The 27982-nt window shown below is 42.1% G+C and overlaps 1 protein-coding gene and 2 long non-coding RNA genes across 3 annotated transcripts; 1 reads left to right on the forward strand and 2 right to left on the reverse strand.

Annotated features, from left to right (window-relative positions):
- Nucleotides 1–1216: 1216 nt before the first annotated feature.
- LOC106834652 (uncharacterized) lies at nt 1217–18336 on the reverse strand. The gene is made up of 5 exons (XR_011505820.1): nt 18202–18336; nt 14496–14608; nt 11999–12044; nt 2129–2283; nt 1217–2007 (listed from the first exon to the last, which is right to left on the reverse strand). It is a non-coding gene; the product is annotated as an uncharacterized lncRNA (long non-coding RNA).
- CDKN2AIPNL (CDKN2A interacting protein N-terminal like) lies at nt 17979–27724 on the forward strand. The gene is made up of 3 exons (XM_014846416.3): nt 17979–18684; nt 20234–20333; nt 27331–27724. The coding sequence occupies exons 1-3, from the start codon at nt 18446–18448 to the stop codon at nt 27340–27342; spliced, it is 351 nt and encodes a 116-aa protein (XP_014701902.1). The 5' UTR covers nt 17979–18445; the 3' UTR covers nt 27343–27724.
- Nucleotides 21160–25485, reverse strand: LOC139046178 (uncharacterized). The gene is made up of 3 exons (XR_011505821.1): nt 25359–25485; nt 23461–23612; nt 21160–22984 (listed from the first exon to the last, which is right to left on the reverse strand). It is a non-coding gene; the product is annotated as an uncharacterized lncRNA (long non-coding RNA).
- Nucleotides 27725–27982: the final 258 nt, after the last annotated feature.

Consider the following 27982-nt stretch of genomic DNA (forward strand, 5'->3'; position numbering starts at 1 on the left):
AGGCGTCATAATTATAATCTCAGGTCTCTGAGCTCCTCTCCAATTAAACGCAGCAGCAAGGGACTGTCATTTCTCTAGGAGTCCTAGAAATAAAAGGCAAAGGACTCACCAAACACACACCCAGAGAAAGCCACCCAGAGTGAGTAACACAAATGAAAGATTTCATGCCTTTCTTTGGACTTGTCTGCTAACACTGAATGAAATACTTTATGGCTCCCTGGCTTCAGAAGTGAGATAAACTGAATGAAATACTTTATGGCTCCCTGGCTTCAGAAGTGAGATCACATTTTTCAGTATTAGTCATAGCTACCATACACAGAGTGCTGCCTGCGTGCCAGGCTCTGTGCCCAGCCTTTACACGCAGCATCTCCTCAAGTCATCACAACAGCCATATTGAGTGAACTGCTAGCATCATTGGTGCTCTATAGTTGAGGAGGCTGTGATTCCCAGAGTCACATGGACAGCGCTGCTGGATTCCAGAGCCCAATCTCTGAGCCACCACACTTTCTGCTCCTGCAGAAGAGGACTGTGTATGTGTCCATGTGCCTCCACGCATGTGTCCATGGGCATGTGCTACCGGAGGGATCTGAACTGCAGTCTCCCTTCCCCAGATGCACTCCATGACTCTAACTAGCAGCCAGATGCTCACCAATTCACTTTCCCCCATGTCCCAGGCCCACCTGGCACCCTGAGTGTCCCCTGCCACTATCTTCTCTCAAATCTGATCTTCTAGTTTCTCCTGCAGGGAGGGTACCAGCCTCCACTTGGTTCTCCAGGCCCCGCTCAACGGTTTTCCTCATGCCTCCTTCCTCTAGGTCTTGAAACAGGCAGAGATCTGGTGGGACTACCCCCTACCCCTGGCAGCGTCTCTCCAATCTGTTTCTTCCTCTAACCTCCCAGAATGACAGCCCCATCTTTGAGGTCTAGTTCCCTTTGTTGGCTTGTCATGATAGCCTCCTGGCTCAGTGCTGTACCTGGGGAATGTCTTAAGAACACATTCATGGTCCCCTCCCCAGACCACTTGAAACAAAATCTCACAGGATAGAGGCCAGGGTCTGGATTTTTAAAAAGCTCCCCCAGTGATCTATGTAGCCAGAGTTAAGAACCACTTTACCTAACTGGCCTCCTAGACTCCAGCCTCTCCCTGCCCTGAACCCTCCCACCCAAGCTATCAGCTTAATTTTCTTTTTCTTTTCTTTTCTTTTCTTTTTTTTTTGGTGAGGAAGATTGGCCCTGAGCTAACATCTGTGCCAATCTACCTCTATTTTGTACGTGGGTTGCCACCACAGCATGGCTTGATGAGTGGTGTGTAGGTCTGCGCCTGGGATCCAAATCCATGAACCTTGGGCTGTTGAAGCGGAGTCCACGAACTTAACCACCATGCCACTGGGCCAGCCCCAGATTAATTTTCTTAAAGCATAGTTTACCTCATGTCACTCTCCTGCTCAAGATCTTTGGGTGGTTCCCCACTGCCTGCAGGAAAGTGCAAAGTCCTTAGTGTGGCATTCAAGGCCCTCTCTATCCTGGTCCACTCACTCTCCAGCTAACCCCTTGCCCCACCCCACAGAGCTACCTTTCCCTGTGACAGCCTCCTGGCCTTGCTCTCTCTCCTTAGCTTGTCTGGACTTTAGATGTCAGCTGGGCACAGTGGAGCACACTGAAACAGCAGCGAGCCTTCCCTAAGACTTTGAGCCCTTCAATAAGAGGAATGAGGAACTATTGCTAAAATGCCCCCTCTTAACTCAGGAGCCACATGTGCAGCTTTAAATGAAGAGGGTTTTGTGTGGCCTGTAGATGAAAGGAGATCCGCCAGCAGATAGAACACAATAGCAGCAATGTGTAAACACAGGATAGCAGGAGAGGTGGGGCTCATGATTAATTCAAAGGCGATGGTATTTCAGCATTCTCCTGGCTTTTTTTCAAGCCCAGAAGACAGAGCAGGTCTGGGAAGAATTGGGGCCGGGGCCACATTTCAAAGCAACTTTCATGATTTTCTGTCCCCCGTTCCTAGACAAAAGCAGAGAAACACATTTGGATCTTGCTCCAAAGGTCAAAGACTGTTTTGCTAATATGATTAAACAATGTGTGTGTTTGGACTTTGGTCCATTTCTGATCAAGAAACACCTACCCCATAATAAAAAAAAAAGTGACTGTTGGGGCCGGCTGGTGACGCAGTGGTTAAGTTCGCACGTTCCGCTTCTCGGCGGCCCCGGGTTCGAGAGTTCGGATCCCGCGTGTGCACATGGCACTGCTTGGCACACCATGCTGTGGTAGGCATCCCACCTATAAAGTAGAGGAAGATGGGCACGATGTTAGCTCAGGGCCAGGCTTCTTCAGCAAAAAGAGGACGATTGGCAATAGTTAGCTCAGGGCTAATCTTCCTCAAAAAAAAAAAAAAGTGACTGTGTTGACTGACAGCAGGAGTTATTTCAGAATGGGGCCTGGAAATTGTTCCCCTCAAGTGTTTCAGAGTGAAAATGGACCCTAAAGAACTCCTAGTTAAATGTGGTAGAAGAGCCTCTCATGAGTCTCCATCTGCTTCCTCCCAAAACCCTACTAAAAACAACTACAAAAGAGTAAAAAGAATTACAAATCCACCAGGTCTATGAGGATAGGGGAGGAGATGGCAGCAGACGAAGGATGTCTGTACATTTTTGGAAGGTGGGAAGCAGAGGAAGGAACGGCGAGTCACACGGCAGTGCGGGGGAGGCTGAAGGCCTGATGCCTGCAGAGGGTGCCGGGGAGAGGCAGGCCAAGCTGCCGGGACAGGGAGGGCAGCGCTGCAACTGGGACAACTGGTGGAATCTGGGAGAGAGCACAGTCCCAGCTGGGCAGTGGGGTTGCCACACCTCTCCCACCCTGCAGGAGACGTGAAGTGGGAATTTGGATCAGCACATCAGGCACTGTGGGGGGTAAGTATGAAGTGCAGCACTGAAAGTATGGAGAATAAATGGAAATCTAGACACTAAAAGGTTAACTCCCAGCCCCTCTTCCTCACCCTGCTTCTAGACAACCTGGCAGCCAGGCACACCCCTTACCCCCAGGATGGAGACTAAACAACCCTTTTCTGTAGCAACTGAGCAGGTTCAAGGGAAAGACCTACTGATACAGACATTTGGGATCCCCACTGGGAGAATCAGCTCATGACCAACCTCCCCCTACAGGGAAGGCCACCCACCGTTAGACAAGCTCCACCCCAGCATGCTGACCATGCAATCATCTCTTCAGCACATAATTCTTAAATATGATCAGAGAGCCGAGATTCCCCAGACTTTTAAGGCAAGCCTCAGACATGAGAGACAGGTGTGGGGGAGAGAGGAGGAGTGACAAGGGAGGAAGAATGCATAAGCTCAGGGAGGAGAAGAAAAGAAAGCTTTAAAAATGCTATAAAATCCTCAGGAAGGGAAAATAAGATTTATATCTCAAGGTTCATTATCATGAAATGTCAGAACACCAGGGATAAAGAAAAGACCCTAAAAAGACCCAGAAAGCAAAAACAGGTCCATTGAAAGGATCAGGGATCAGAATGGCACCAGACTTCCCAACAGCAACACTGGAAGCTGGAAGATAAAGGAGTGAGGCCCTCAGTGAGAGTGATTTATAGCTTAGAAATCTAAACTCAAACCATTAGTTAAGAGAAATGGTACAATAAAAGATTCTTTCAGACACAAGAGATCACAAATAATTTGCCTCTCATGCTCCCTTCCTCAGGAAGCTCTTCGCCTGAACAAGAAAATAATCCAAGAATGAGGACCACATGTCCAGGAAAGGGCAAAGGGATGCCCAGGATGCTGGCAAAGGAGACCTTGGCTGACAGTGGGGCAGTGGGCCTAGGTATGGAGCCCACCTCTGAGTCAGAGAATAGAGGACTTCAAGACAGAGACAGGCCATATGGGTTACCTGACAGAGTGACTAGGTGGAAAATTATGTTGAGGGGTTATTAGAAGGTTTTGAGAATTAGTAATAAGTTTATGAAAAACTTAGTAAACAAAAAATACGTGGCAATTGCTACCTACAAATCCCACAACACATAAACTGTAAAAGAAAACAGACGCAACACAAAAAAAATGTAAATAGCCATAATAATGTAAACACAGATTACTGATTTAACCAAAGACTGTAATGAACAGTGTTGGGAAGCTGGGAGAAAGGGAAGGAGGAGGCAGGTGGCGGTGGGTAAAAGAATCAAATCTTCATCTTCTCATCATTTGCAAGAAAGTGGGTAATGTCTAAAACTGACAAATCAACAAAACAACACTATAAACATACTATTTAGAAAAATGGGAGAGGAGGTTAAAACTGGGAGAAATAGCTGAAAGAGTCCCACTGGGTGCCTCTGGGCATCAGATTGGGGGTGGGGTTGGGTATAGGGGACTGCTATTTTTCACCATATGCCTTAATACTATTTGACTTTTTAATTTTTATGTGTGTATACATTATTTTCATAAAAATAAAAAATAATTTTTAAAAGGAAAATTAATAGAAAATATTTTAAATTAACAAAATTTAAAAAGCATTATATATTCACTAATTGCATCTCTGTGACCTGTTTCTGTTCTGTTGATCTTCCTCTCCATTCATTCATTCATTCATTCATTCATTTTCTTTTAAAGTATCAAATATTGATCAGAAAATGTGGTAGGGTTGCCAGAGAAAACACATTTGGAATATGCTTACAGTAAAAAAAGTATTCCTTGTTTATCTGAAATTCAAATTTAACCAGGCGCTCAGTATTTTTATTTGCAAAATCTGGCACCTTAAAACGTGGGCTCTCCTTTCACTAGCCCCCTATGCTAGGCCTGTGGCTAAAGTGAGAGTGGGACCAGAAAGTGCATCTGCAATTCCATTCACGGCGTGGGAAACATGTATGGAAACTGAGAACTTCCTGGTCAGATGCTGCACAGTGATTTGGGGTCTGCGGAGACGTGCATGGCGCGGTGCCCGCCAGTCCGCGGCCAGTCTCTGTGAGCCCAGAGCATTAACAGAGTGCACTCCTTTTCTGTGACTGGCAGCAGGGTCCCTCAGGGCTCAGGAGCTGGCCCAGGGCTCCTGCGGGTCATCACCGTCCCTTTGCTGCATTTTCTTTCCTGAGAGGGGGCAGGGCAGGATGAGACGTGACCTCAGTTTAGCTAAATTCAGAAGTGGGACCACACCTATGTCACCCCTTCTTGCTTTTTATTGAAAAACGATCTCTTTAAGCAAATTTCTTACACAGACGCCTAATCTTGTCTACAGCTGCTTTCTTAAGAGTTTCACTCTCAAAAGAGGACTTTGTTCTTGGACTGTAGGGAGATCCTCTTCCACCACTGACTATCGCTGTCTCCCTTTTGTGCTGGGGACGCTGTTCTTTGGGGTTAACAGAATTAATACTAAGGACATGTGGGTCCTCCCGAAAGCTAAAATCATCTCTGGAATATATAAATATATAATTTGGAAATACACAAACATAAAAGTATATAGAGAAAGAGAAACAGCTGAAATCTGGATATTTAAAAAGGAGGAAGAACACGAATATAAAGCATTTTTGTTGTTTTGCTATTAATTATTCCTTATGTGAGTAGATGTCAACAGCAGCCAGGCAGGCAACAGGATTCCGGAACCCAAGTGGGATGAAGATGATTAGCCCCAGGGTCCTATTCTACAAAACTAGTGGTCATAATAACAAAAGTGTTTGCTTTGCTTAAACAATTTCAAGGCTTTCTAAAAACAAATAGCTGTGGCCATATTTTTTTTAATTATAAAATATTTATTTATGTATCTAGTGCAATCATGCATTCATTATAGATGTGAGATGACTGGGAGGTCAGTTCAACCGAAGGAAGTATTTTGTATTTTTCAGAAAGCTCTAATTGTTTAAAGTTCTTCTATTTAAAGATGAAATCTAACTTTCTGTAGCTCTCTCTTTGGCCTTATGCCTGCCTTGAAAAGCGACGACAAATGAGCCATCTTCTACCAAGCAGCCCTTCAATGATCTGAAGTCAGTTATAGGGCCTCTCCAACTATGTCCTCTGCTCCCATGCAAACTGGTCTCCGGCTCCTCTCCTCCATCTGCTTCCTGGTGAGCACTTTAGTTCATCAATGCTGTGCTTAAAATAAGGCACTCAGACTGAACTCCTGGTATGGCCCGAGGCGTACAGGACAGCAAAGGACTATAACTTCCTGTGATCTGAACACTGAACATCCATGCAGTTAGGTAAAAGCCACTCGACTGCTGTTATAAGAACTTCAATTTTAAGGTTTCTGGCAGAGAGAAGACTTGTCTGATACAATAGAAAAAAACTTTTTCATTTACAACAGGTTAAAATTCATGCATTTTGATACAGAAATGCCTTTTTATAGGAATATAAATAATGGATTAACAGACAAACTTTTGCAAGACAGAAGCTAACCTGATTTTAATCGTTACTACCTTTGCAGTAAGGAGCAGGATAACTTCCTGCAGTAGGAAGCCTTTGGGGAATGTAATTTCCACTGCCTTGTGATGTTAATTTGAGGCAATTATCATAAGCAGACTGAAAAAAGTTTTGCATATCATTTGCCCCTGTGAGAGCTGTGTGCTGTTGGTGAGTCCCAATCTTGGAAAAGCCCTAGAAGAGGAATATTCAGAATTCAGATGCTTCTTTAATAGCTGTGGGTCCCAAGGTTTCATAGCTTTTAACGTCTCCCAGCCTTTGGCTGGGAAAACTTTCCTCTGCAAATGCTAGAAAGCCAGCTGGAAGAGCTCTCTCCACTTGATACTTTTAATGCATCTGCATTTTCAGCTTTTCCAAGGCAGGATGGGCAAGAATAAAACCGCTTCTCCAGTCCATTTGGCTATTTTAGAACAGTTTTGTAGTGTATGAAGGGAAAATAGGTATTTTTTCCCCTTGGTACTTCCATGACCACTATGAATTTAGGTTACTTGCTGAGCTTGTTTGTGGTGGGAAGAAAAGAAACCCTACAGTCTACGTTCAGTGCTCTCACCTGACTGCCCACCAGGAGGCCTCCTTGAGCCATTTCCAGGGACGTGTTCACCTGTCAGATTGGCCCCCCTTTTCAAGACCAAAATCAGAACAGAAGAGCTGAAAGTGCTGAGGAGTGATAAGGACTAGCTGCTTTTCCAGCTTGATGTCTCTGTACCAGGCCCTCTGGGCCCGGAGCTTCTACAGAGCATCAGGCACAAAGTGGGAGGCTGCACAAAGAGAAGGAAGGTTTTGCTCAAGAGATTCCAGAAATTCAAGAATATGAGAGCAGTGATTGCAGTAACTATTCACTATCTTTAAGAGGAAGCCTGGGGGGCCAGCCTGGGCAGCTCACTGGTTAAGTTCACATGATCCTGTAGGGGACTGGTCTTGGCCACGCCAAGATATGTCTCTTTGGCATGAGAATTACTGGGCTGGTTGCTTTTGATAAACTGGGACAGGGAAGGAGGCTCTGAGGAGTGGAACTTGCTTGCCCTTTGTTAGGAGACATTTACATTGTAAAGGAAATCTCCATCTGTAAAGTTATCTCCCTCTCTGTACCAGGAAGAATGGGGATGACTTTATCTCTAGAAACTCTTAATCAATACCAAAGGCAAGGACTTAAATCTGCATAATGATCTCATTCCTGTTTCTGGTAACCTCCTGTAACTGACTCCCCCACCCCCAACATCCTCCTTTGTCGTTAGCTGGATATGATATTTAAGGTGGTGGCTTCAGCCATTTTGGCGAGTTGCTGAGCTTGCCTGACCTCTCCCATGTATACGTGTTATAAAGCTTTGTTTAATTTTTTCCTGCTATTCTGTCTCATGTGAATTTAATTTGTTCTCTGGCCAGACGAACCCAGAGAGGGTAGAGGAAATGTCTTCCTTCCCTACAATCCACCTTGGCAGGCTGGGTTCATATGTTCAGATCCCAGGTGCAGACCTACACTACTCATCAAGCCATGCTGTGGTGGCAACCCACACACACAAAATAGAGGAAGATGGGCACAGATGTTAGCTCAGGGCCACTCTTCCTCACAAATAAATAAATAAAAAATAAAGAGGAAGCCTGCAGTTAGTAGGTATGGAAACTTAGGTACAAACTTTCCAGGGGGTACTTTGGCAAAACACAGTAAAAGCTTTAAAAGTGGCCATGCTCTTTTGAACCAGGAATTCTACTTCTAGGAGTTTATCAGAAGGGAAAAAAACCTGGATGTTCATGGAAATTTAGTTGAAAGGATAAGTCATAGTGGCATTGATTAAAATTTTTTATTATAATTTAAAAGTAGGAGAATGTTCCTTTTCAGAAGGAACACATGGCAGCGGTTTAATTCTGAATTGTCTCACACTCAACAAAGACAACAACAAACCTGCCAACTGCATATTTGGTGAAACAGGAGAAAAATGTACCCTCCAAAGTGTTGTTAAGAGCTGCCAAAGGTGAAAGAGAGCAGGAAACCTGGTGAAAAACTTTGAGTCAGGTGGGAATAGATTCAGAAATCTCTAGCAAGTGTTCCCTTCCAGAGGGGATCCTACTCTGAAAGGCGACTATGAGAACAAAGCAAGATTGCTGAGGACAATGGAAAGTCTTGGAAAGCACTGAAAAAAATAAAACTTCCAAAAGTGAGTACATTTTCTTAGTAAAAGGCTGTAAAGAGATCTGGGAAACAGAGATGGACAGAGAAGCTCTCCTCAAGCAAGCTCTGAAATCCAGAGAAGAGATGACTTCTCAGAAGGGTCATGTTTGAGGTCCGTCTCTGTGGCCACAGAGAACGCTCCCCTGGTCCCACCTCTCCACCGCTTCCCCAGGGCAGCAATCTCTACCCAAACAGGGGAGCAACACCTACAAGACACTCAAAGGAAGAAAAGTATGGGCCAAGAATTCCATCCAGCCAAACTAACTGTCAAGACCTATAGACCGTGAAAACTGACTTAAGTGGAGCCATTTTTTTCATCTTTTTTTCTTTTTTTTTGAGGAAGATTAGCCCTGAGCTAACTGCTGCCAATCCTCCAATTTTTGCTGAGGAAGACTGGCCCTGAGCTAACATCCATGCCCATCTTTCTCTACTTTATATGTGGGGCGCCTCCACAGCATGGCATGCCAAGTGGTGCCATGTCCGCACCTGGAATCCAAACCAGCGAACCCCGGGCCACTGAGAAGCAGAATGTGCGCACTTAACCACTGCACCACCGGGCCGGCCCCAAGGAACCATTTTAAAAGAGAGCTGGAGCAGCCATTCCAGGGGAACTGGCTTGCTTGTTTTGTGCCTTAAACCTTGGACTGGACCAAACCTTTGGACTGGGCCAAAATGGCAATTGTTTTACAAGCAATTGTTTGAGAAGTCAGCAGGAAAACAGACCTCCTCATCACAAAGACTGATGATTGTAGACTTTCTGAAGATAGAATCAATAGCTGATCAATGTATAACCAAGAGTAGCCTAGCTTGTTAACACCAATAGAAAAACTCTTTTTTCTTCCTCTTCCAACTCATGTAATTATCCCTTTCCTTTTCTTATAAAAACTCTTTGCTTTCACCCTGTAATCAGGACACTATTTGGGTTTCTACCTGAATCTGTACTTTCTCGAATTGCAACTCTTTGATCTCAGATAAACGCTTTGCCTCTTAAACTAGTCTCTGTTTTTTAAGGTTGACAAAACAAACATTTAAAAATCTGTAAGAAATCAAGGAATGTTATTGTCATGAACCCTTTCTGAGGAATTTATAAGAACCATGGAACAGTACCAACTGTCTCAGCACCACTGAGCAAACCTGAGGAAATCAGGGTAAAAGGGCCTTCCCTGAGCACTGAATGCATTTAACTGTAGAAATAAGAGTAAAACGAATATAGACATTAGAGTGACAGATTGGAATGCAGATGTTACATCCCTTATACTGTAGAATTTTCTCACTAGTAAAAAACTGAAGAAGAGAGAGAGAAGATAGAAATAAAAAAAGCTCACTGAGTGCCTCAAAGTAATTGAGTCAAAGGATAGTATTTAAAGTTTCCAAATCAAGTAGAAGCTTAGGCACATTTAACACAAACACTGAGATTGATATTCTTTTGACTGGATAATGGAGGAGGGGTGAGGGAGAGAGGATGAGATTACGAGATAATTTTATTGCTGCTCATAGTAGGAACCAAAAGACACAGTCCTCAAAGAGAATGGATCAAAGGTATTTTACAAAGGTAACTTATAGAGTGAAAATATAAACCTCCTAAATATCAAAAGTACATTAAGAAAAAGGACAAATACAAAAATACATATTGAAAACACAACACAAAAAATGAGAGAAAATTGTGACCAAATATATCTGTAATCTCAATAAATATAAATGGGTTTAACTCATTTATTTTTAAAATGACTTTTAAAATAGATCACAAAGTCCAATCCAAACCTAAGCTGTATAGATCTAAAACAAAATGATTCAGAAAGGTTGACGAAAGGATGGGCAAAGAAACACATACCAGAAAATACAAACACTAAAAATCTGAATATCTGACAACATAGAAATCAGGACAAAAAGCTTTAAACAGATAAAGAGAAGTACTTTTCAATGCTAAAAGCTACAATTCACCATGAAAATTTAAGTTATGAATATCTATGAACCAAATAATACAGTAGGGATTTTCATATAATAGAAAATATAAAGATGTAAGGAGATTTAGACAAAGACAAATAATAGGAGACTTTGATTCTCCTTTCCCAATCCAAAACAGATCAAGTGGTCAAAATTAAAACAGTATCTAGAAGCTCAAACAACATAATCAAAAAGGTAGATGTTATTGATATGCATCAAATATTGCTCCCTGAGAACAGAGAATATATTTTCTTTGCAAGTGATCTGGAATATTTGTACACAAATGTGCATGTGCACACACACACACATAAGGTTATATGTCAGGCCACTAACCAAACCTCATTAAATTCCCACAGTAAAAATAAATAGATAGCATTGTACAATAACAACACAATTACCATTGACCTTTATAACATATTCAGAATACAGAAAAAGTGCCCTTCTATTTGGGTGTGTATTTGGGGTCTATATTAAATAACTCCATAATCAAAGCGAAAACACAAATTCAGAACTGCAGAATTTCTAGAAAACAATACTAATGAACATACTATATAGAAGGATCTCCAAGTACAGCTAAAGTAGTACTTAATGGAAAATTCATAGCCTTAAAAAATTATGGCCACATAAATGAAAGAAAAATAAATGAACTAAACAGCTGGCTCAAAAAGCGAGAAAGAGAATTTAAAAATAAACCAAACGAAAGCAAAAGGAAAAATTAATAAAGATAAATACAGAAATTAACCAGTTAATAAAAATAGAGAACTTATAAATAAATCAGCTTGTTCTTAGAAAAAAATTCAATAAATTAGGTAATCCACAAACAAAGTTAATCACAAAGGAGAAGAAATGTGCAAATACTGAAAATAAGAAATTACAAGTGGCAAATAGTCACACAAACATTAGAGGTAAAAAATATAACAAAGCAAAACAAAAAAACCATAAGAGAATATCTTATATAATTTTATGCAAATAAAATTGAAAACCCATATGAAATGTACAATTTTACCAAGAAACAAAAATAGATGAATTTGCATAAAACAATTTTTCAAAATAATTTTAATTAAATAATATTATACATAAATAGAATATATACAGATATGACATATAAATTATAACAAATAATATTTTTTAATACTTTTTATTTTTTTAATTTTTCTTTTTTTCTCCCCAAAGCCCCCCAGTACATACTTGTGTATTTTTAGTTGTGGGTCCTTCCTTCTAGTCACGGCATGTGGGACACATGGCCTGACAAGTGGTGCCATGTCCGTGCCCAGGATCCGAACCAGTGAAACCCTGGGCCACCGAAGCAGAGCATGTGAACTTAACCACTTGACCACAGGACCGGCCCCATGAATAATAATTTTAATAAATAATTTTGTCAAAAAAATTTGCCAAATTCTTATCCCTTCCTCCCCCAAAAAACAAGAAACACCAGGCCCATTGTTTTACAGGGGACTTCTATAAATCTACTAACCTTTAAAGAACAGATGATTCCAGTGATTTTTAAAATGTTTCATAGCCTAGAAAAAGAAGAAAAACTTACAAATTCTTTTCATAAAGCAAATAGCAGGACACTGATGCAAAAAAAAAAATGACTGCAAGAATAAAGAAAAAAATAGGTCAATATCATGTATAACCATCTATGCAAAAATCCTAAATAAAATTTTAGCAAACAGAATCCAAAAGCACACTGAAAGAATAACATATTGTGACCAAATGGAGTTTATTCTAGGAATAGAAATAAGGTTCAATATTAGAAAATCTGCTAATATAAATCATCATAATAATAGTTCTAAATAGAAAATCATATGATTATCTTTATAAATGTTGAAAATTCATTTGATAAAATTAAATACTTATTCTTGATGAAAAACAAGACATTGAGTAAAATGGGAATCAATGGATACTCCCCCAAATTGGAAAAATGATTTTTTTTCAGCAGAAAAGCAACAGTTTACTTAAAAGGGAAATACTAGAGACACTAATATTTAGGATATGTTAGACTTAGTAACCAATTCAACGTAGACATGAGAAATAAATTAGCGGTAAAAGAATTGAAAGGAAATATTCTAGATTCTAGAGTATCTTCTGGAATTTCTCTTAAGGTTTTCAGGCCCATGATCAAAAGAATTTGTGAGGAATGTTCTAGAAGATAATCTTAGGAGGAGGAGGAAGAGGAAAAAAGGAGAAGAAAAGGAAAAAAGAAGAGAAGAGAAAAGAAAAAAAAAAAGAAAATAAAGTGTGGTGGTTTAAAATAACATTCACAAATTCTTTGACAGTCCATTCAAAAGGTGGAGCCTAATTCTCTTGCCCTTGAATGTGTACTGGTCTTAGAGACTTCTAACGAACAGAGTACGTCGGAAGTGATGGCATGTGACTTATGAGTCCATATCATAAAAGACATTGTGGCTTCTGCCTTGCTCTTTCTTGGTTCACTTACTCTGAAGGACGGCTGCTGTCATGTGAGGACACTGAAGCAGCCCCGTGGAGCGGTCCATGTGGTGAGAAACTGAGACCTGCGGCAGACAGCCATGCGAATGAGCCATCTTGGAGGCGGCTCCTCTAGCCCTACGCAGCCTTCACGTAATGAAGCACCAGCCAACAGAGGAGCCGACAGCTCATGAGAGACCCTGAGCCAGAACCACCCAGCCAAGTCATCCCTGAATTCCTAATTCACAGAAACTGTAAGATAATAAATGTTTATTGTTTAAGTCACCAAGTTTTGCAGTAATTTTTTACGCAGCCATGCAACGAATACGGAAGGCAAAATAAAGTCTTTTCAAAGTGACAAAAAGTGAGCTTGCCACCAGCAGACCAGTACCAAAGGAAACGCTAACAAATTTTTCAGGTAGAAGAAAAATAAAACAGATGGAAGGTAAGAAACAGAGAAGGAATGAAGAACAAATAAAGCGGTAAATACGTGTATCAATTGTTTCCCTGGATTTTAAAATATACCACAACAATAAGACCTAAACAAACGGAGAGATATACCACGTTTATGGATTGGAAGATTGGATATTGTTAACATATTAATTCTCTTCCAATTGATCTAAAGATTCAAAACAATCTCAATTAAAATCTAAGCAGCCTGTTTTTCTATAAATTGACACACTAATGCTAAAATTTGCATTGAAAAGCAATAGACTACAAGTAGCCAAAACAATTTTGTGAAAGAATAGTTGGAGGACTCAAATGATCTGATCTTAAGACTTACTCTAATGCTACAGCAGGGGCTGGTAAACTATGGCCCCAGGGGCAAATCAAGCCTGTAGCCTGTTTTTGTAAGGCCCACAAGCTAAAAATGCTTTTTACATTTTTAAAAAGTTGAGAAAAGAAACAAAGAAAAGGATGCAACAGGAATTATAGGTAGCCCACCCTTTACAGAAAAAGTTTGCTAACTCCTGAGCTACAGTGATCAAGACAGTAGGGCATTGGTAAAAAGATGACATAGATCAATGGACCAGAATAGAGAGTCCAGAAATAGACTCACACGAATATGGTCAATTGATTTTTGACAAAGGTATCAAGGTGACTCAATGGAAAAAGGATAGTCTTTTCAACAAATTGTACTGGACCAATTAGACAACCATATGCAAAAAGGAATCTCATCCTATGTTGGGAGACAGTTCTCCACTGGTCCCTCATGTATCTTACGAGTTCAACACTAACAGCCCTTTTGTTCCAGACTGTCTTTTCAAGGATGTTTGCCCAAGTAATAGCCTAGAGATCACGTCTACCTTCAGCGCAAAAGACAAATTTGTTTACTGTCCAGATAAAAAAGATAATGTATTGCTCTGGGGCAAAGGTTGGGCAGGTTTGCTTGCAGTCCTTTATAAAAGATTAATGTTCCCTAAGCTTGGGGCTCCTCAGCTGTGATACAAACCCACTGTGTGGACCTGTTTATGCTTCATCCTCCTGGGCCCTTTGGCATAGCTCCTGTGGGACTCAGGACAAGGGAAACCAATGCAAACCTGAGGCTCCTGCTGCTTGCTGTGCTGTGAGTCATGAGGTTCTCTGTTTCGTCTCAGGAGTCTTCTGTCTTTTGCCAGCATGCATTGAAACTGTGGCAGGGTAACTTGTTAGCCTGCAAGTACAGTAAAATCTTATATCCTTTATCACTCTTGACAATCCATACTTTGCATCATATACAAAAATTAACTTGACATGAATCATAGACCTAAACGTAAAACCTAAAACTATAAAACTTCCAGAAGAAAACAGAAAATCTTTATGTCATTGGGTTAGACAAAGATTTCTAAGATAGGACCAAAAAGCATCACTCACAAAAGAAAAAATTAATTGGATTTCATCAAAATTACAAACTGTTGCTCTTCAAAACACACTATTATGATTTTTAGGGCAGTAAAACTATACTGTATGTTACTCTAATGGTGAGTATACGTCTTACATTTGTCAAAAATCCATAGACTGTGCAACACCAAGAGTGAACTATAAGGTAAACTATGAACTTTGGATGATAATGATGTGTCAGTGTAACAAATGTACCACTCTAGTGCGAGATATTGATAGTGCAGGAGGCTGTGTATGTGTGTGGGGGGTGGTAAATGGAAACTCTGTACTTTCTGCTCAATTTTGCTGTCAACCTAAAACTGCTCTAAAAAATGAAGCTTATTTTTTTTAAAAAGGGTAAAGAATCTGAATAGACATTTCTTCAAAGAAGATATACAAATGGCCACTAAGCACATGAAAGATGCTCAGCATCATTAGGCCTTACGAAAATACAAAACAAAACCACAGTGAGATACAACTTTATGCCTACTAAGATGGCTATAATGAAGAAAAGGGAAAATAATAAGTGTTGGCAAGGATGTGGAGAAATTGGAACACTCATACATTGCTGATGGGAATGCAGAATGCAGACACTGTGGAAAATAATCGTCAGTTCTTCAAAAAGTTAAACATAGACCCAGCAATCCACTATATACCCAAGAAAACTGAAAATGTATGTCCACACAAAAACTTGTACGTGAATGTTCAGAGCAGCATTATTCATAATAGCCAAAAGGTAGAGACAACCCAAATGTCCAGCAACTGATGAATGGGTAACAAAATGAGGTATATCCATACAATGGCATGCTATTCAAGGTAAAAAGGAGTGAAGTACTGACACATGCTACTATAGGGATGAACCCTGAAAACTTTATATAAGTGAGTTAGTCACAAAAGACCACATATTGTACAATTCCATTTATGTTAAATGTCCAAAAGAGGAAATTCATAGAGATAAAAAGTAGATTAGTTGTTGCTAGGGGTTGGAGGGGATGGGGAACAATTGCTAATGGGTACGGGGTTTCTTTTTCTGGCGACAAAAATGTTCTATATTTAATTTGTGTTGATGGTTGCACAAATCTGTGAATATACCAAAACCATTGAATTATATACTTTATGGGTTTTTTGTTGTGTTTTTTTTTTTTTTTTTGAGTAAGATTAGCCCTGAGCTAACATCTGCCACCAATCCTCCTCTTTTTGCTGAGGAAGACTGGCCTTGAGCTAACATCCATGCCCAGCTTCCTCTACTTTGCAAGTGGGATGCTACCACGCATAGTGTGCCAAGTGGTGCCAAGTCCATACCCAGGATCTGAACCGGCGAACCCTGGGCCGCCAAAGTGGGATGTGCGCACTTAACTGCTGCACCACTGGGCCAGCCCCGAATTATATACTTTAAATGGGTGAATTTTATGGTATGTGAATTATATCTCAATAAAGATGTTTAAAAAAAAAGATGAGGTAGGAGAAATGATCCTTGTCTATATAAGTAAGTACTCTACTCTAAGAAGACCTGAATTATAAAAACAAGTTAGAAACAATAAACTGGGCAGTAACTGGACTTACCTCAAGATCCTGTAAAATGTTAATACTAACATTTTTAGACTACTTCTGTACTTTTGAAAGTATAATGTTAGCAACATCATATTGTAAAACAGGAATACTTGTTTGTGCACTTTCAGGTTTTTATAACCTGCTTGTAAGTCTGAAGACCTTTGTATGTAGGTACATATATGCATATGTCCCACATTATCAAAGATGACTAAATAGGCTAGTTGCTGCATGACCCTTAGCTTTTTCACACCCCAGTGGCAGAGTTAGCTGTGTAGCTGCAGCTGCTGGTCACAAAGTCCAGGTTCCTACTTCTGGGCCAGACTCTCCACCATATAATCAGGTGACCAAGAATTTGGTTCAGAGAACCTTCATCAATATTTTTCAATGTTTGGTCAGCCGCAGGTAGAATCAATTACCTGGAGCCCTGACTCTAAGCATCCACTGATGGGCCTGGGAATCTGCTCTGTTAACAAGCCCCTCAGGAGATATGATCTGCACTCAGTTTTGGGAGCCCCAGCTCTGGGCACCTAATCCTGATTGCTGTGGAGAAGCTGAATCTGTCTTTGGTCTCACAGCCCTGTTCACATTCTCCTTGCTCACCAGGGTGACAGAAGTATGCCTCCCTATTGTTAACCATAATTGGATGTCACTGAGCCTGGTGCTGGGTCTGCAGGCACAGTTTACTCAAAAGTCTGCCTGGTATTTCCATTCTGTATGGGGTTTCTGCCTACTGGCAGCCCTGACCTCCCATCAGAAGCTGTAGAAGCAGCAGACAGCACATACTTGGCTCTCCCCATGGATCCCACTCACAGTACAGGACCTACACTGGAGCCCTGGATTTGGATTCTAGGCCCAGCTCTGTACTCCACCCCACATCTGATGGAGGACGAATGGGAAACCTATTGGGTCAGTAATCTCTCAAGGCTGATGGAAGCTCAAGTGACTTTCCAGTTACTGTACTTGAATGCTTCCAGGGATAGGAAATTCACCACTTATAGAGAAGCTCTTCTGCCTCTCAGTGGGTCTGCTACCCAACCCTAGAACAGACAGCAGAGTCATGCCAGCTCACCTGCTCAACTCCTCTGGACACATCTACTCTGGCTCCTTCCAGTATCTTTTGGAAACACAAGTGTCACTGCTCTGGTTACAATCCTTCAGTGGCTCCCCATTCCTCTTACGATCTAGACCACAATCCCTACCATGGCCTACTCTCCTTGCTGATCTTTGCAGCCTCATCTCCTCCACTGTCCTCCACTCTAGGACTCTCGTCACACACATCTTTCAGCTCTCTTTCCAAGCCAAGCTCTCTCCTGCCCATGGCCTACGCCTCTTTAGGTAGTTAACTCTTGTTCATCCCTCAGCTCTCCAGCGTCATTTTCCTGACCCCAAGTCTGGATCAGGTCTCTTGGTTATTCATGCTCCTAGCACTCCAGACCTCTTTATTAAAATTCGTCAACGTTGAAATTTTTCATTTGAGCAATTATTTCACTAACTTCTGTCTCCCCCAGTAGACGGTAAAGTTCATTAGAGCAGGGCTCTGAGTTTGCTCTCATTGCATCCCCAGCACCTAGCAAAGGGCCTGGCAAGTATTCAATTGGATAGATGACTCGCTCGAGGAGGGCGGGCCACAACCTGAGCCGGGTGTCGAGACCTCTGGGAATCAAAGATGCACTCGGAGCAGCTACACGTGTAAGGTGCTCAGAACTGAGGGCATCCGTTTGCAGGCTGGGGGTCCGGGGGGTCTAGGCAAGGACACAGCACAGCTCTGGCTGGCATCCAGCTGCCGAATGGAGAGGGACGCCCCGACTCGGTGCTTGCGGGCCTCAGTTTCCCTACCGGTTTCCCGCGGGGTCAACCGAGAACCGCCCCTGCCGCCCCTGGGTAGACCCAAGCCAGACGCCGTCCGCTGCGGAGGTTCGTGAGGGCGGGTTGGGCCGGGCCGCCGCTCCAGGCGAGGGCGCTCCGGGCCGGTCTTCCGGAGCAGTCGCGCGCCGCCCGCGCCCCTCTAGCCGCCGGGAGATGGCGCAGTGCGAGTCGGGAAGGCGGCGGGCAGGTGCGGCCCTCGGCGGCTGAGGGCGCTATGGTAGGTGGCGAGGCGGCCGCTGCGGTGGAGGAGCTGGTTTCGGGAGTGCGGCGGGCGACCGACTTTGCGGAGCAGTTCCGCTCCTACTCGGAGAGCGAGAAGCAATGGAAGGCCCGCATGGAATTCATTCTGCGCCACCTGCCTGACTACCGCGACCCGCCAGATGGCGGCGGCCGCCTGGACCAGCTGCTGTCCCTCTCCATGGTCTGGGCCAACCACCTCTTCCTGGGTTGCAGGTGCGGACCCCTGCCGGCTGGCTGACCCTGTCCCCTGCCTTACGATCCGCAGCTCCTGCCCAGGGCTGACCCCGCCCCCAACCGCGCTGGCCAGGCCCACGGCCGATTCCCGCCCTAGCCAGCCTCTTGGAAAGATATTTAATCTCTCAGAGCCTCAGTTTCCTCATTTGGAAAATGAGTTGTTGTGATGACTACAGTATTAAAGGGTGAAAAGCACTTAGCACAGGCAGCCATGTAGCAAGAGCTCAGTACACCGTGGGCACTATAGTTGCCACTGTTATTTGTAGTATTATTATTAGCTCAGACCATCACCTTTCAGTCCGATAGCTCCTTTCGCCCACGTGGTAACAACGTGCAGAGACAGAAACTGAGATTCCCTAGTTTACACGTGAAGAACTGAGAGAGGGGAAGTGATTCATGTAGGGCCATGCAGCTTCTGGCAGGATTGGTAGATTTTACCATCTACCACAGGATGTAATCTGTGCCCTTGGCTTTTTCTTCCCACGCCCCAGTCTGTGGACCCTGAGCAAGAGCCAGCCTTTGCTTTTCTGCCTTTCTTTTTATGAAATAAGGGATGCCTTCAAGGGACTGTATTTGAAGTGCTTGATAAGGCATCCCCATACGCCACCATGAAGAAGGTGGCAAATCTTGAGGCTTCCACATCCTTTTATTTTAGCATTTCCTGAAATTTTGTTAGGATAATGAGATGACTGAGCTTGAGTCCTGGTTTCTGTGCCCCTTATGGCTGTCTGACTTTGGTCATATGGCCCCTCCAGCCCTAAGGCACCTGGTTTTGCTTCCAGGTGTTGGGGGTTATTAGAACAGGATTTGGGGAAACAGTGCCAGAAGTATCCATCTCTTTTCTCTGCCTTCCAGGTGCCCCTGGCAAATCCTGGTTAACAGGATCCAAGATTAGGCAAATGTCAGAAAATTGGACAAGTGAACAAATAACGTTATTTTAATTAGACTAACATTCCATGTGTTTAAAAAATAAATTTTTTTTGGTGAGGAAGATTGTCCCTGAGCTGACATCTGTTGCCAATCTTCCTCTTTTTTTTTTTTTCCTCCTCAAAGCCCCTCAGTACATAGGTGTATATCCTAGTTGTAGATTCTTCTAGTTCTATGTGGGATGCCACTTCAGTATGGCCTGATGAGCGGTGCATAGGTCCACGCCTGGGATCCGAACCAGGGAACCCCAGGCCATAGAAGTGGAGCGTGTGAACTTAACCACTTGGCCCCATAAAAAAAGTAAAAATGTTTTGATCCATGAATATATACTGCCAGATGTACAGTGCCTCTATTTTTGTCAATCTATTTTTTTTGTTTTGTAAATCTTGAAACACCTGCTCTATTGGCATTCCTAGAACCACCTGTGCATCCACAAGCAGGAAGAACTGTTTCCTGACCTGCTAGTGCACATGGACCGGTTTCCCCTGTAGTATCAAATCAGTCCTCTGAGAGTTGAGTTTACAGTCTGGCTACGTGCAGTTTATTAGCCCGCAGTGACAATTCTTCCCAGGTTTTTATCTTACTACTTTTTGTTATGCAGTTACAACAAAGACCTTTTAGACAAGGTGATGGAAATGGCTGATGGAATTGAAGTGGAAGACCTGCCACAGTTTACTACCAGAAGTGAATTAATGAAAAAGGTAAATAAGATTTCCAAATGCATGTGAAATGTTATAGAGTTAATGGCCCATGCCTTTATGATGAGGTATTAGAGTACACGTATATTGTTTTCTGAATGCTCTTGTTTACTACCCCAAAGATCTAAGCCCTTTCACTTTTATTTCTGTAATTGGTATAAGCCTTTTCATGACTAGATAACAACTCAGTATGATAAATTATGCGTTGTTGGAGTAACACATAAACTCAACCTCTTCAGTTGCTCTAGGAACATTCTGTTTTGAGCCTTTTGCTTGATTTTTAAGAAAATGTTGGCTACAGTGCTACAGTTTCTCACTTATTAAAAAATCTTGTTGGTAACTTTAACTCATCCTTACCAGACTTGTTTGGCCCTTCCAACTTGTTGATGGAAATGTAGATGGAGTAATGTCCACATATCATAGCTGTTCTCTATTCTGCAGGGCTTAGTCTGATCTGAGGCTGTGGACTTTTTACACAGTGAGCTATTGCCAGTAGAGTCTTGTATCTGGATCTTGGGGCTGGTGCCATGGAGAGTGTGGCAGAAAGAGACTCAGAAGGTGGGGCTGGGCATTCCAGCTGCTTTTCAGAATTGCCCAAGACATGCTTTTTCTCATTTGCCCGGGTCTCTTCAGGCAGTGCAATTAATTGCTCCCTTATCTCCCAAAGTTTATTTCTTCGGCACTTTACTCAGGCCTCTTTTAGAGCAGATTGTAAACTTCTTGAGGGAAGAGATGGTGCCTAAAGTTTTAGTCCCTCTAACTCAAAACCTAGTATAGGCATACCCCAGAGAAGCTGCTCGGAAAATACGTACAAAATTGACCAAAGCAATCTAGGCACACCTTGTTTTATTGCACTTCCCTTTATTGCGCTTGGCAGATAGTGTTTTCTACAAATTGAAGGTTTGTGGTAACCTGCATTGAGCAAATCTATTGGCGCCATTTTTCCAACAGCATTTGCTTACATCATCTCTGGGTGTCACATTTTGGTAATTCTCGCAACATTTCAAACTTTTTCATTATTATATTTGTTATGGTGGTCTGTGATCAGTGATCTTTGATGTTACTATTGTAATTGTTTTGGAGCGCCACAAACTGTACCTATATAGGATGGTGAACTTAAGTGATAAATGCTGTTTATGTTCTGACTGCTCCACTGACCAGCCGTTCCGCATTTCTCTCCCTCTCCTGGAGCCTCCCTATTCCCTGAGACACAATAATATTGAAATTAGGCCAGTTAATAACCCTACAATGACCTCTAGGTGATGAAGTGAAAGGAAGAGTTGCTCTTTAAATCAGAAGCTAGAAATGATTAAGCTTAGTGAGGAAGGCAGGTCAAAAGCTGAGACAGGCTGAAAGCTAGGTCTCTTACAAAAGCTAGCCAAGTTGTGAATGCAAAGGAAAAGTTCTGGAAGCAATTTAAAAGTGCTATTCCAGTGAACACACAAATGATGAGAAAGCAAAACAGCCTTATTGCTGGTGTGGAGAAAGTTTTAGTGGTCTGGACGGAAGATCAGACCACCTACAACATTCCCTTAGGCCAAAGCTTAATCCGGAGCAAGGCCCTCACTCTCCTCAATTCTGTGAAGGCTGAGAGAGGTGAGGAATCTGCAGAAGAAAAGTTTGAAGCTAGCAGAGGTTGGTTCATGAGGTTTAAGGAAAGCAGCCATCTCCATAACATAAAGGTGCAGTGGGAAGCAGCAAGTGCTCGTGTAGAAGCTGCAGCAGGTTATCCAGAAGGTCTAGCTAAGATCATTCATGCAGGCAGCTACACTGAACAGCACATTTTCAGTGTAGATGAAACAGCCTTATATTGGAAGAAGATGCCATCTAGGACTTTAATAGCTAAAGAAGAGAAGTCACTGCCTGGCTTCCAAGCTTCAAAAGACAGACTCTCTTGTTAGGGGCTAATGCAGCTGGTGACTTTAAGTTGAAGCCAATGCTCATTTACCATTCTGAAATCCTAGAGCCCTTAAGAATTAGTTAAATCTACTCTGCCTGTGCTCTATATATGGAACAACAAAGCCTGGATGACAGCACATCTGTTTACAACATGGCTTACTGAATATTTTAAGCCCACTGTTGAGACCTACAGTTCAGAAAAAAAGATCTCTTTCAAAATATTACTGCTTATTGACAGTGCACCTGGTAACCCGAGAGCTCTCATGGAGATGTACAACGAGATCAATGTTGTTTTCATGTCTGCTAACACAGCGTCCATTCAGCAGCCCATGGATTGAGAATTTTGACTTTCAAGTCTTATTATTTAAGAAATACATTTCATAAGGCTATAGCTGCCATAGATTCCTCTGATGGATCTGGGCAAAGTCAATTGAAAACCTTCTGGAAAGGATTCACTATGCTAGATGCCATTAAGAACATTCATGATTCATGGAAAGAGGTAAAAAAAATCAACATTAACAGGAGTTTGGAAGAAGTTGATTCCAGTCCTTATGGATGACTTTGAGAGGTTCAAGCCTTCAGTGGAGGAAGTAAATGCAGATGTGGTGGAAATAGAAAGAGAACTAGAAGTCTGGAGCCCGAAGGTGTGACTGAATTACTGCAATCTCATAAAACTTTAATGGATGAGGAGTTGCTTCTTAGGGATGAGCAAAGAAAGTGGTTTCTTGAGATGGCATCTGCTCCTGGTGAAGATGCTGTGAAGATTGTTGAAATGACAACAAAGAATTTAGAATATGACATAAACTTAGTTGATAAAGCAGCGGCAGGGTTTTGAGAGGACTGACTCCAATTATGAAAGAAGTTCTACTGTGGGTAAAATGAACTATTGCATGCTACAGAGAAATCATTTGTGAAAGGAAGAGTCAATTGACATGGCAAACTTCACTGTTGTCTTATTTTAAGAAGTTGCCGCAGCCACCCCAGCCTTTAGCAACCACCACGCTGATCAGTCAGCAGCCATCAACACTGAGGCAAGACCCTCCACCAGCAAAAAGATGACTCACTGAAGGCTCAGATAATGGTTAGCATTTTTAGCAATAAAGTATTTTTCAATTAAGGTGTGTACATTGCTATTATTTTTAGAGATGCTGTTGCATGCTTAATAGACTTCAGTGTAGTGTAAACATAACTTTTATATGCACTGAGAAACCAAAACATGAGTGTGACTTGCCTCACTTTATTGCGATGCTTGCTTTCTTGTGATGGTCTGGAATGGAACCCGCAGTATCTCCGAGGTATGCCTGTAGAGTAGAAGGCTGCTGGCCTCTTTCATTTCTATCTTCAGACACATAGGTAAAGCCCGTGCCTTACCCCAGTTGGGTCCTGTTTTGGGAGGCATGGCATATAAATAGGTTCCCTTCTGTGTGGGTATCAAGGAACTAATCAAATGTTCAGCTGCCCAGAAAGTACTTCAGTCCTAAATAGCACATCCCACTTGGTTTTAGTTAGTTTTCCTAAAAAAAAGTATTTTTTTTTAAAGATTTTATTTTTCCTTTTTCTCCCAAAGCCCCTTAGTACAAAGTTGTGTATTTTTTTTTTTTTTTAAGTTGTGGGTCCTTCTAGTTGTGGCATGTGGGACGCCACCTCAGCATGGCTTGATGAGAGTGCCATGTCTGTGCCCAGGATTTGAACCGGTGAAGCCCTGGGCCGCTGAAGCAGAGCGTGTGAACTTAACCACTCGGCCACAGGGCCAAAAAAAGTATTCTTTATTTTTATAATCTGAACATTGAATCAGAAGCTTCAGGTTGCTGGTCAAGGGGCGATTTTGTTTTTAAAATCAGCTGTTAATGGAGCTATTGTTTTTAGCCAGGGAGCCGTGTGAATTGGGAGTTTGTGACTTTCTGGATCCCCTCATGTAATACTTAAAAAAAGATCTCTGGGCAGACCTTCAGTGTCCCAGAGTGGTGAGGTTCCTGGGGCCCAGGCAGGGATGGCTAGATAGTTGCCAGCTGCCTGACACCTCATGGGGCAGGGGCCAGGAAGGGAATAGGGTAAGCCTTTGCTCCCTCTTTCTGGCAGATTGTTTCCTTGCTTTTTGCTCCTGAGAGGTATTCTGTCCCCCCTAAGATCGGTTTTTCACATCAATTTTCTACTATACTTCTCTGTCACATATGTAGCTGTACTCTTTCCAGTCATGCTGAGCTATTAGAGATCAGAACACTTCATGATATTTGAGCTACAGACCCCAGGAGAGACTGAGGTTTTGTAATTGATAGACATCCCTAACATCATTCATAGACCAGTGTGAAGAAGTGTATGTGTGTGTGTTGAGGGAGAAGGGTCTCTCTGTTAAACATTGCAAAGGGATCTTGAACCTCGAAAATGTAGGGAGTCCCTGCCCTGGGGTGTTTATTTTTGACACACATTGCAGTGTCAGCCTCCAGAGAAGAGTCCTCAGGTACGACCCTGGCATCCTTGAAAACAGCCCTGTCGTCAGACTAGTCATTAGCACCTGGCTACCTGGAAGAAGACTGCAGGGAGCCTTTCCTTCTGTAGCACTTTTGTATTACCTATATTTCATCTTCCTTCAAATACAACATGTTTTCTTAGTAACCCAGTTTAATTTTAGACTCTTGATGCCACTGAAAATGAATCTCAGGTGATCCTGAAAAGTGAGATACTTAGAGTTTTGCCAGTTGTTAAGACTCTTCTAGATAAGCCCATCCTGAGAACAAGTCATCTGATCTGTGTGCCATGACAGACTTGTGTGGTGTTGCAGGCTGTCCCCTCTCCATTGGAAGCCACTCTGAGAGCCCACTGGAAAGAGAGCCATGGGGACTTTGCAGCAGTTCTTCTCTCTCTTGCCTGAGGTTTTCACATTAACAGAGGCAGGAAACTTTAAGCAATATTGCCAGCCCAGAGACAAAAAGAAACCTTGATGTTGAGCCATGCACCTGAAAACGTCTGTTGTAGTTCTGCCCAGAACTGACCATTAGCTCTAAAATTAGAGTCTAGTTGGCTTTTAAAGCAGTTAGCAAGTGGAAATGAATTGCCTGGCATTGTTTGGTATCTCGAGACTGGACAGTGAACATGACTTAGGAACGTTCACTCGTAAGATTTTAAAAATACCTTACGGCTCTTCTGCAGTTTTGAGGCAAGTACATCTCTGCAGTCTGTCCAACTCATTTTTTTGGTCTGAGGAAAGAAATGAGCATTGGTCTCACAGGTGGTATTTGTCAAACAGTTGCGGTGTATAATTTTTCTTTTGAAAGAGGGGGATTCAAATACAAATATATTAGCAAACAATCTCAACTTTCTAAGTCATCTCTAGGCACCTACTGGCAGCCTTTGTGGTTGAGCAGCTTACCCATTAATGAACAATAATTAACAAGGAGCAGCAGCTCACTCAGGAAGGGCGTCATTACTGTGACTGTCGAAGTTAATATTTTCAAGGCACTGTCTTAAGGAGAAAGTGGAGTGATTGACCAGGAAGCTATCATTATTGGCTCAAAGAAAGAACTTGTCAACTTAATTACTTGGTCCTTTTTTCCCAAGAACATTTTTATCCACGAAGTATGGAGTGACTATATCTAAATTCTGACACAGAAGTTAGAAAAACAAGTGTGCCTGCATTTCAAGAGGTTCTTTTTTGTGCATCGTGTCCAGTCTTGGCAAGCTCTAAGGTAATGAAGCAGCCACTCCCTTGCTGGAAGGAGATGTGATCCTAAGGTGGCAAGTATTTAAAACAAAACAAAAACCAACCTGTCAGATTAGTTAAATTAGGTTTTGTCTTGTAACCCAAGATAAATGCTCAGTGGAGCTAACTTTCTTTTCCCGTTTATCACTAGAAATGGAAGCGGCCAGAAAAGCTCTCTAACCCCACAGGCCAGTCTGTTGCCTGGTCCCCAGAATGTGTGAATTGCCTGCCAACACCTTGTGTCAAAGACCATAGTTGCAGCAGCCAAAGCCAGTGGCAGCCATTGTGCTGCTGTAGTCTTGGTTTATCCTATTGGAAATTTGAGAGATGGCTTAGAGGAGTCTCTTCCCCTTTGGACTAAAGATGGTTTCTTCAGGTGATACTGCACTCTTCTGAAAGGAGAAAGACTTTTTTTTAAGACTGGCACCCGAGGTGACAACTCTTGCCAGTCCCCCCCCCCACTTTTTCTCCCCAAGTCCCCCCAGTACATACTTGTATATTTTAGTTGTGGGTCCTTCTAATTGTGGTATGTGAGACGCCATCTCATCATGGCCTAATGAGCAGTGCCATGTCCATGTCCAGGATCTGAACTGGCAAAACCCTGGGCCACCAAAGCGGAGCGTGCAAACTTACCCACTCAGCCATGGAGCCGGCCCGGAGAAAGACTTCTTATATTCTGCTTTTGCTTAGGAATTTTGCTTTTTCATTTCTCAAAAAGACTGGAGTGACAGGCTTAGCTAGAAAATAGGTCATACCTTGAAAACTCTGATTACTAAAAAGATTTCAGATTAATTCACTTCTACTGCTAAATGTTAAGGAAATCCATTCACGTATAAGGTGACAGCCAAAATGATCTCTTTACACCCTATTTAAAAATTGTCTAAAGCCAAATTTAAATTTACCAAAGGTGCTAGAGAGTACCCAGAAAGAATATATCTGCTTCAGTTTGCCACTATTTGAAGCCATGCATTTGCAGTTTCTAATACTGTGAAATCCAGAAATACATAACCTTCACATCTCCTAAATCTCCTGACTCAATGTGAAATGTTTTGAGTTACTACCTGGATTCAGCTGATTTTAATTTAGAACAGTAAGTGTGTGATTCTGCTTTTAGAACCCTTCATTGCACAGCATGCCAGGAAAAAGTTATATTTTAAGTATTTGTTATCACTTTAAATTGTGAACATTTATAGATCACAGGTGACAAGACAAAAAAATTAGGTCTGGCTTCCAAATGGGTGGTATGGTTAGTGTTTTGCTGAATTTTCTGTATGTAGTAAAATATTAATAATTTCTGAGTCTACTTACCATCTGGGTGGTATATAAATATTGTATCACTGCTGTATTTTATGAATTTGATTCACTAGACTACGTGGCTACATAACCTTTTCTTTTTTTCCCCAGCATCAAAGCTAAAAGAGAAGATTCATCACATTTTCATCATCAGCTACAGGCTTAGAAAGGAGGCTGGGATGAATGTGACACTGACCACAGCAGCTTTCTTTAAGACTCCTGATATTAACGTGTAGGAAAAGAGGAATCTTTTTGGAATCAAAAGGAATCTTGTCTAGATTGGCATTTTAAAAGGTCTCATTCTTCCAGTAGGTATCATTGTAAAAGTAAGCATGGATATTTATGTATTTATAAATCATGGCTTTTTAAAATTATTTTCAGTTTTTGAATGTCATTCAAACTTTCTGTTAAAAATGCCTATGCCTGTTTTTTTTATGTTGATGTAATAATGGCAGGTAATGAATTTTACAACTTGGATTTTTCAACAATGTACGCTTATGTGTAATTCTGTTTTATGGTCTTTTTTTCCCCCCCTCCACTGAGGCAAACCAGATTTCTTTATTCCTTCCTGAAGTTTATGCTATCCATACATACCTCACTGCCACACACACTCTTCTTTTTTTAAGAGATGAGTGAGAATCAAATCATAGGCAGCAGGTACCCTCCAGCTCATGGGAAGAGGCAGCCTTCCCCCAAAAAATCTGGCCTTATTTTAAAACTGACACCAGATACCACAGCTTGGTCCAGGCAGCCAGTTGATTTG

This window comes from Equus asinus, chromosome 9 (assembly GCF_041296235.1).
Source record: "Equus asinus isolate D_3611 breed Donkey chromosome 9, EquAss-T2T_v2, whole genome shotgun sequence".
NCBI lineage: Eukaryota > Metazoa > Chordata > Mammalia > Perissodactyla > Equidae > Equus > Equus asinus.

What these genes read in the sequence shown, in the direction of transcription:
- CDKN2AIPNL (XM_014846416.3), top strand. Translation starts at nt 18,446, where the DNA reads ATGGTAGGTGGCGAGGCGGCCGCTGCGGTGGAGGAGCTGGTTTCGGGA. An exon ending in CACCTCTTCCTGGGTTGCAG is followed by an intron (nt 18,685 to 20,233) that starts GTGCGGACCCCT and finishes TTTGTTATGCAG; the next exon opens with TTACAACAAAGACCTTTTAG.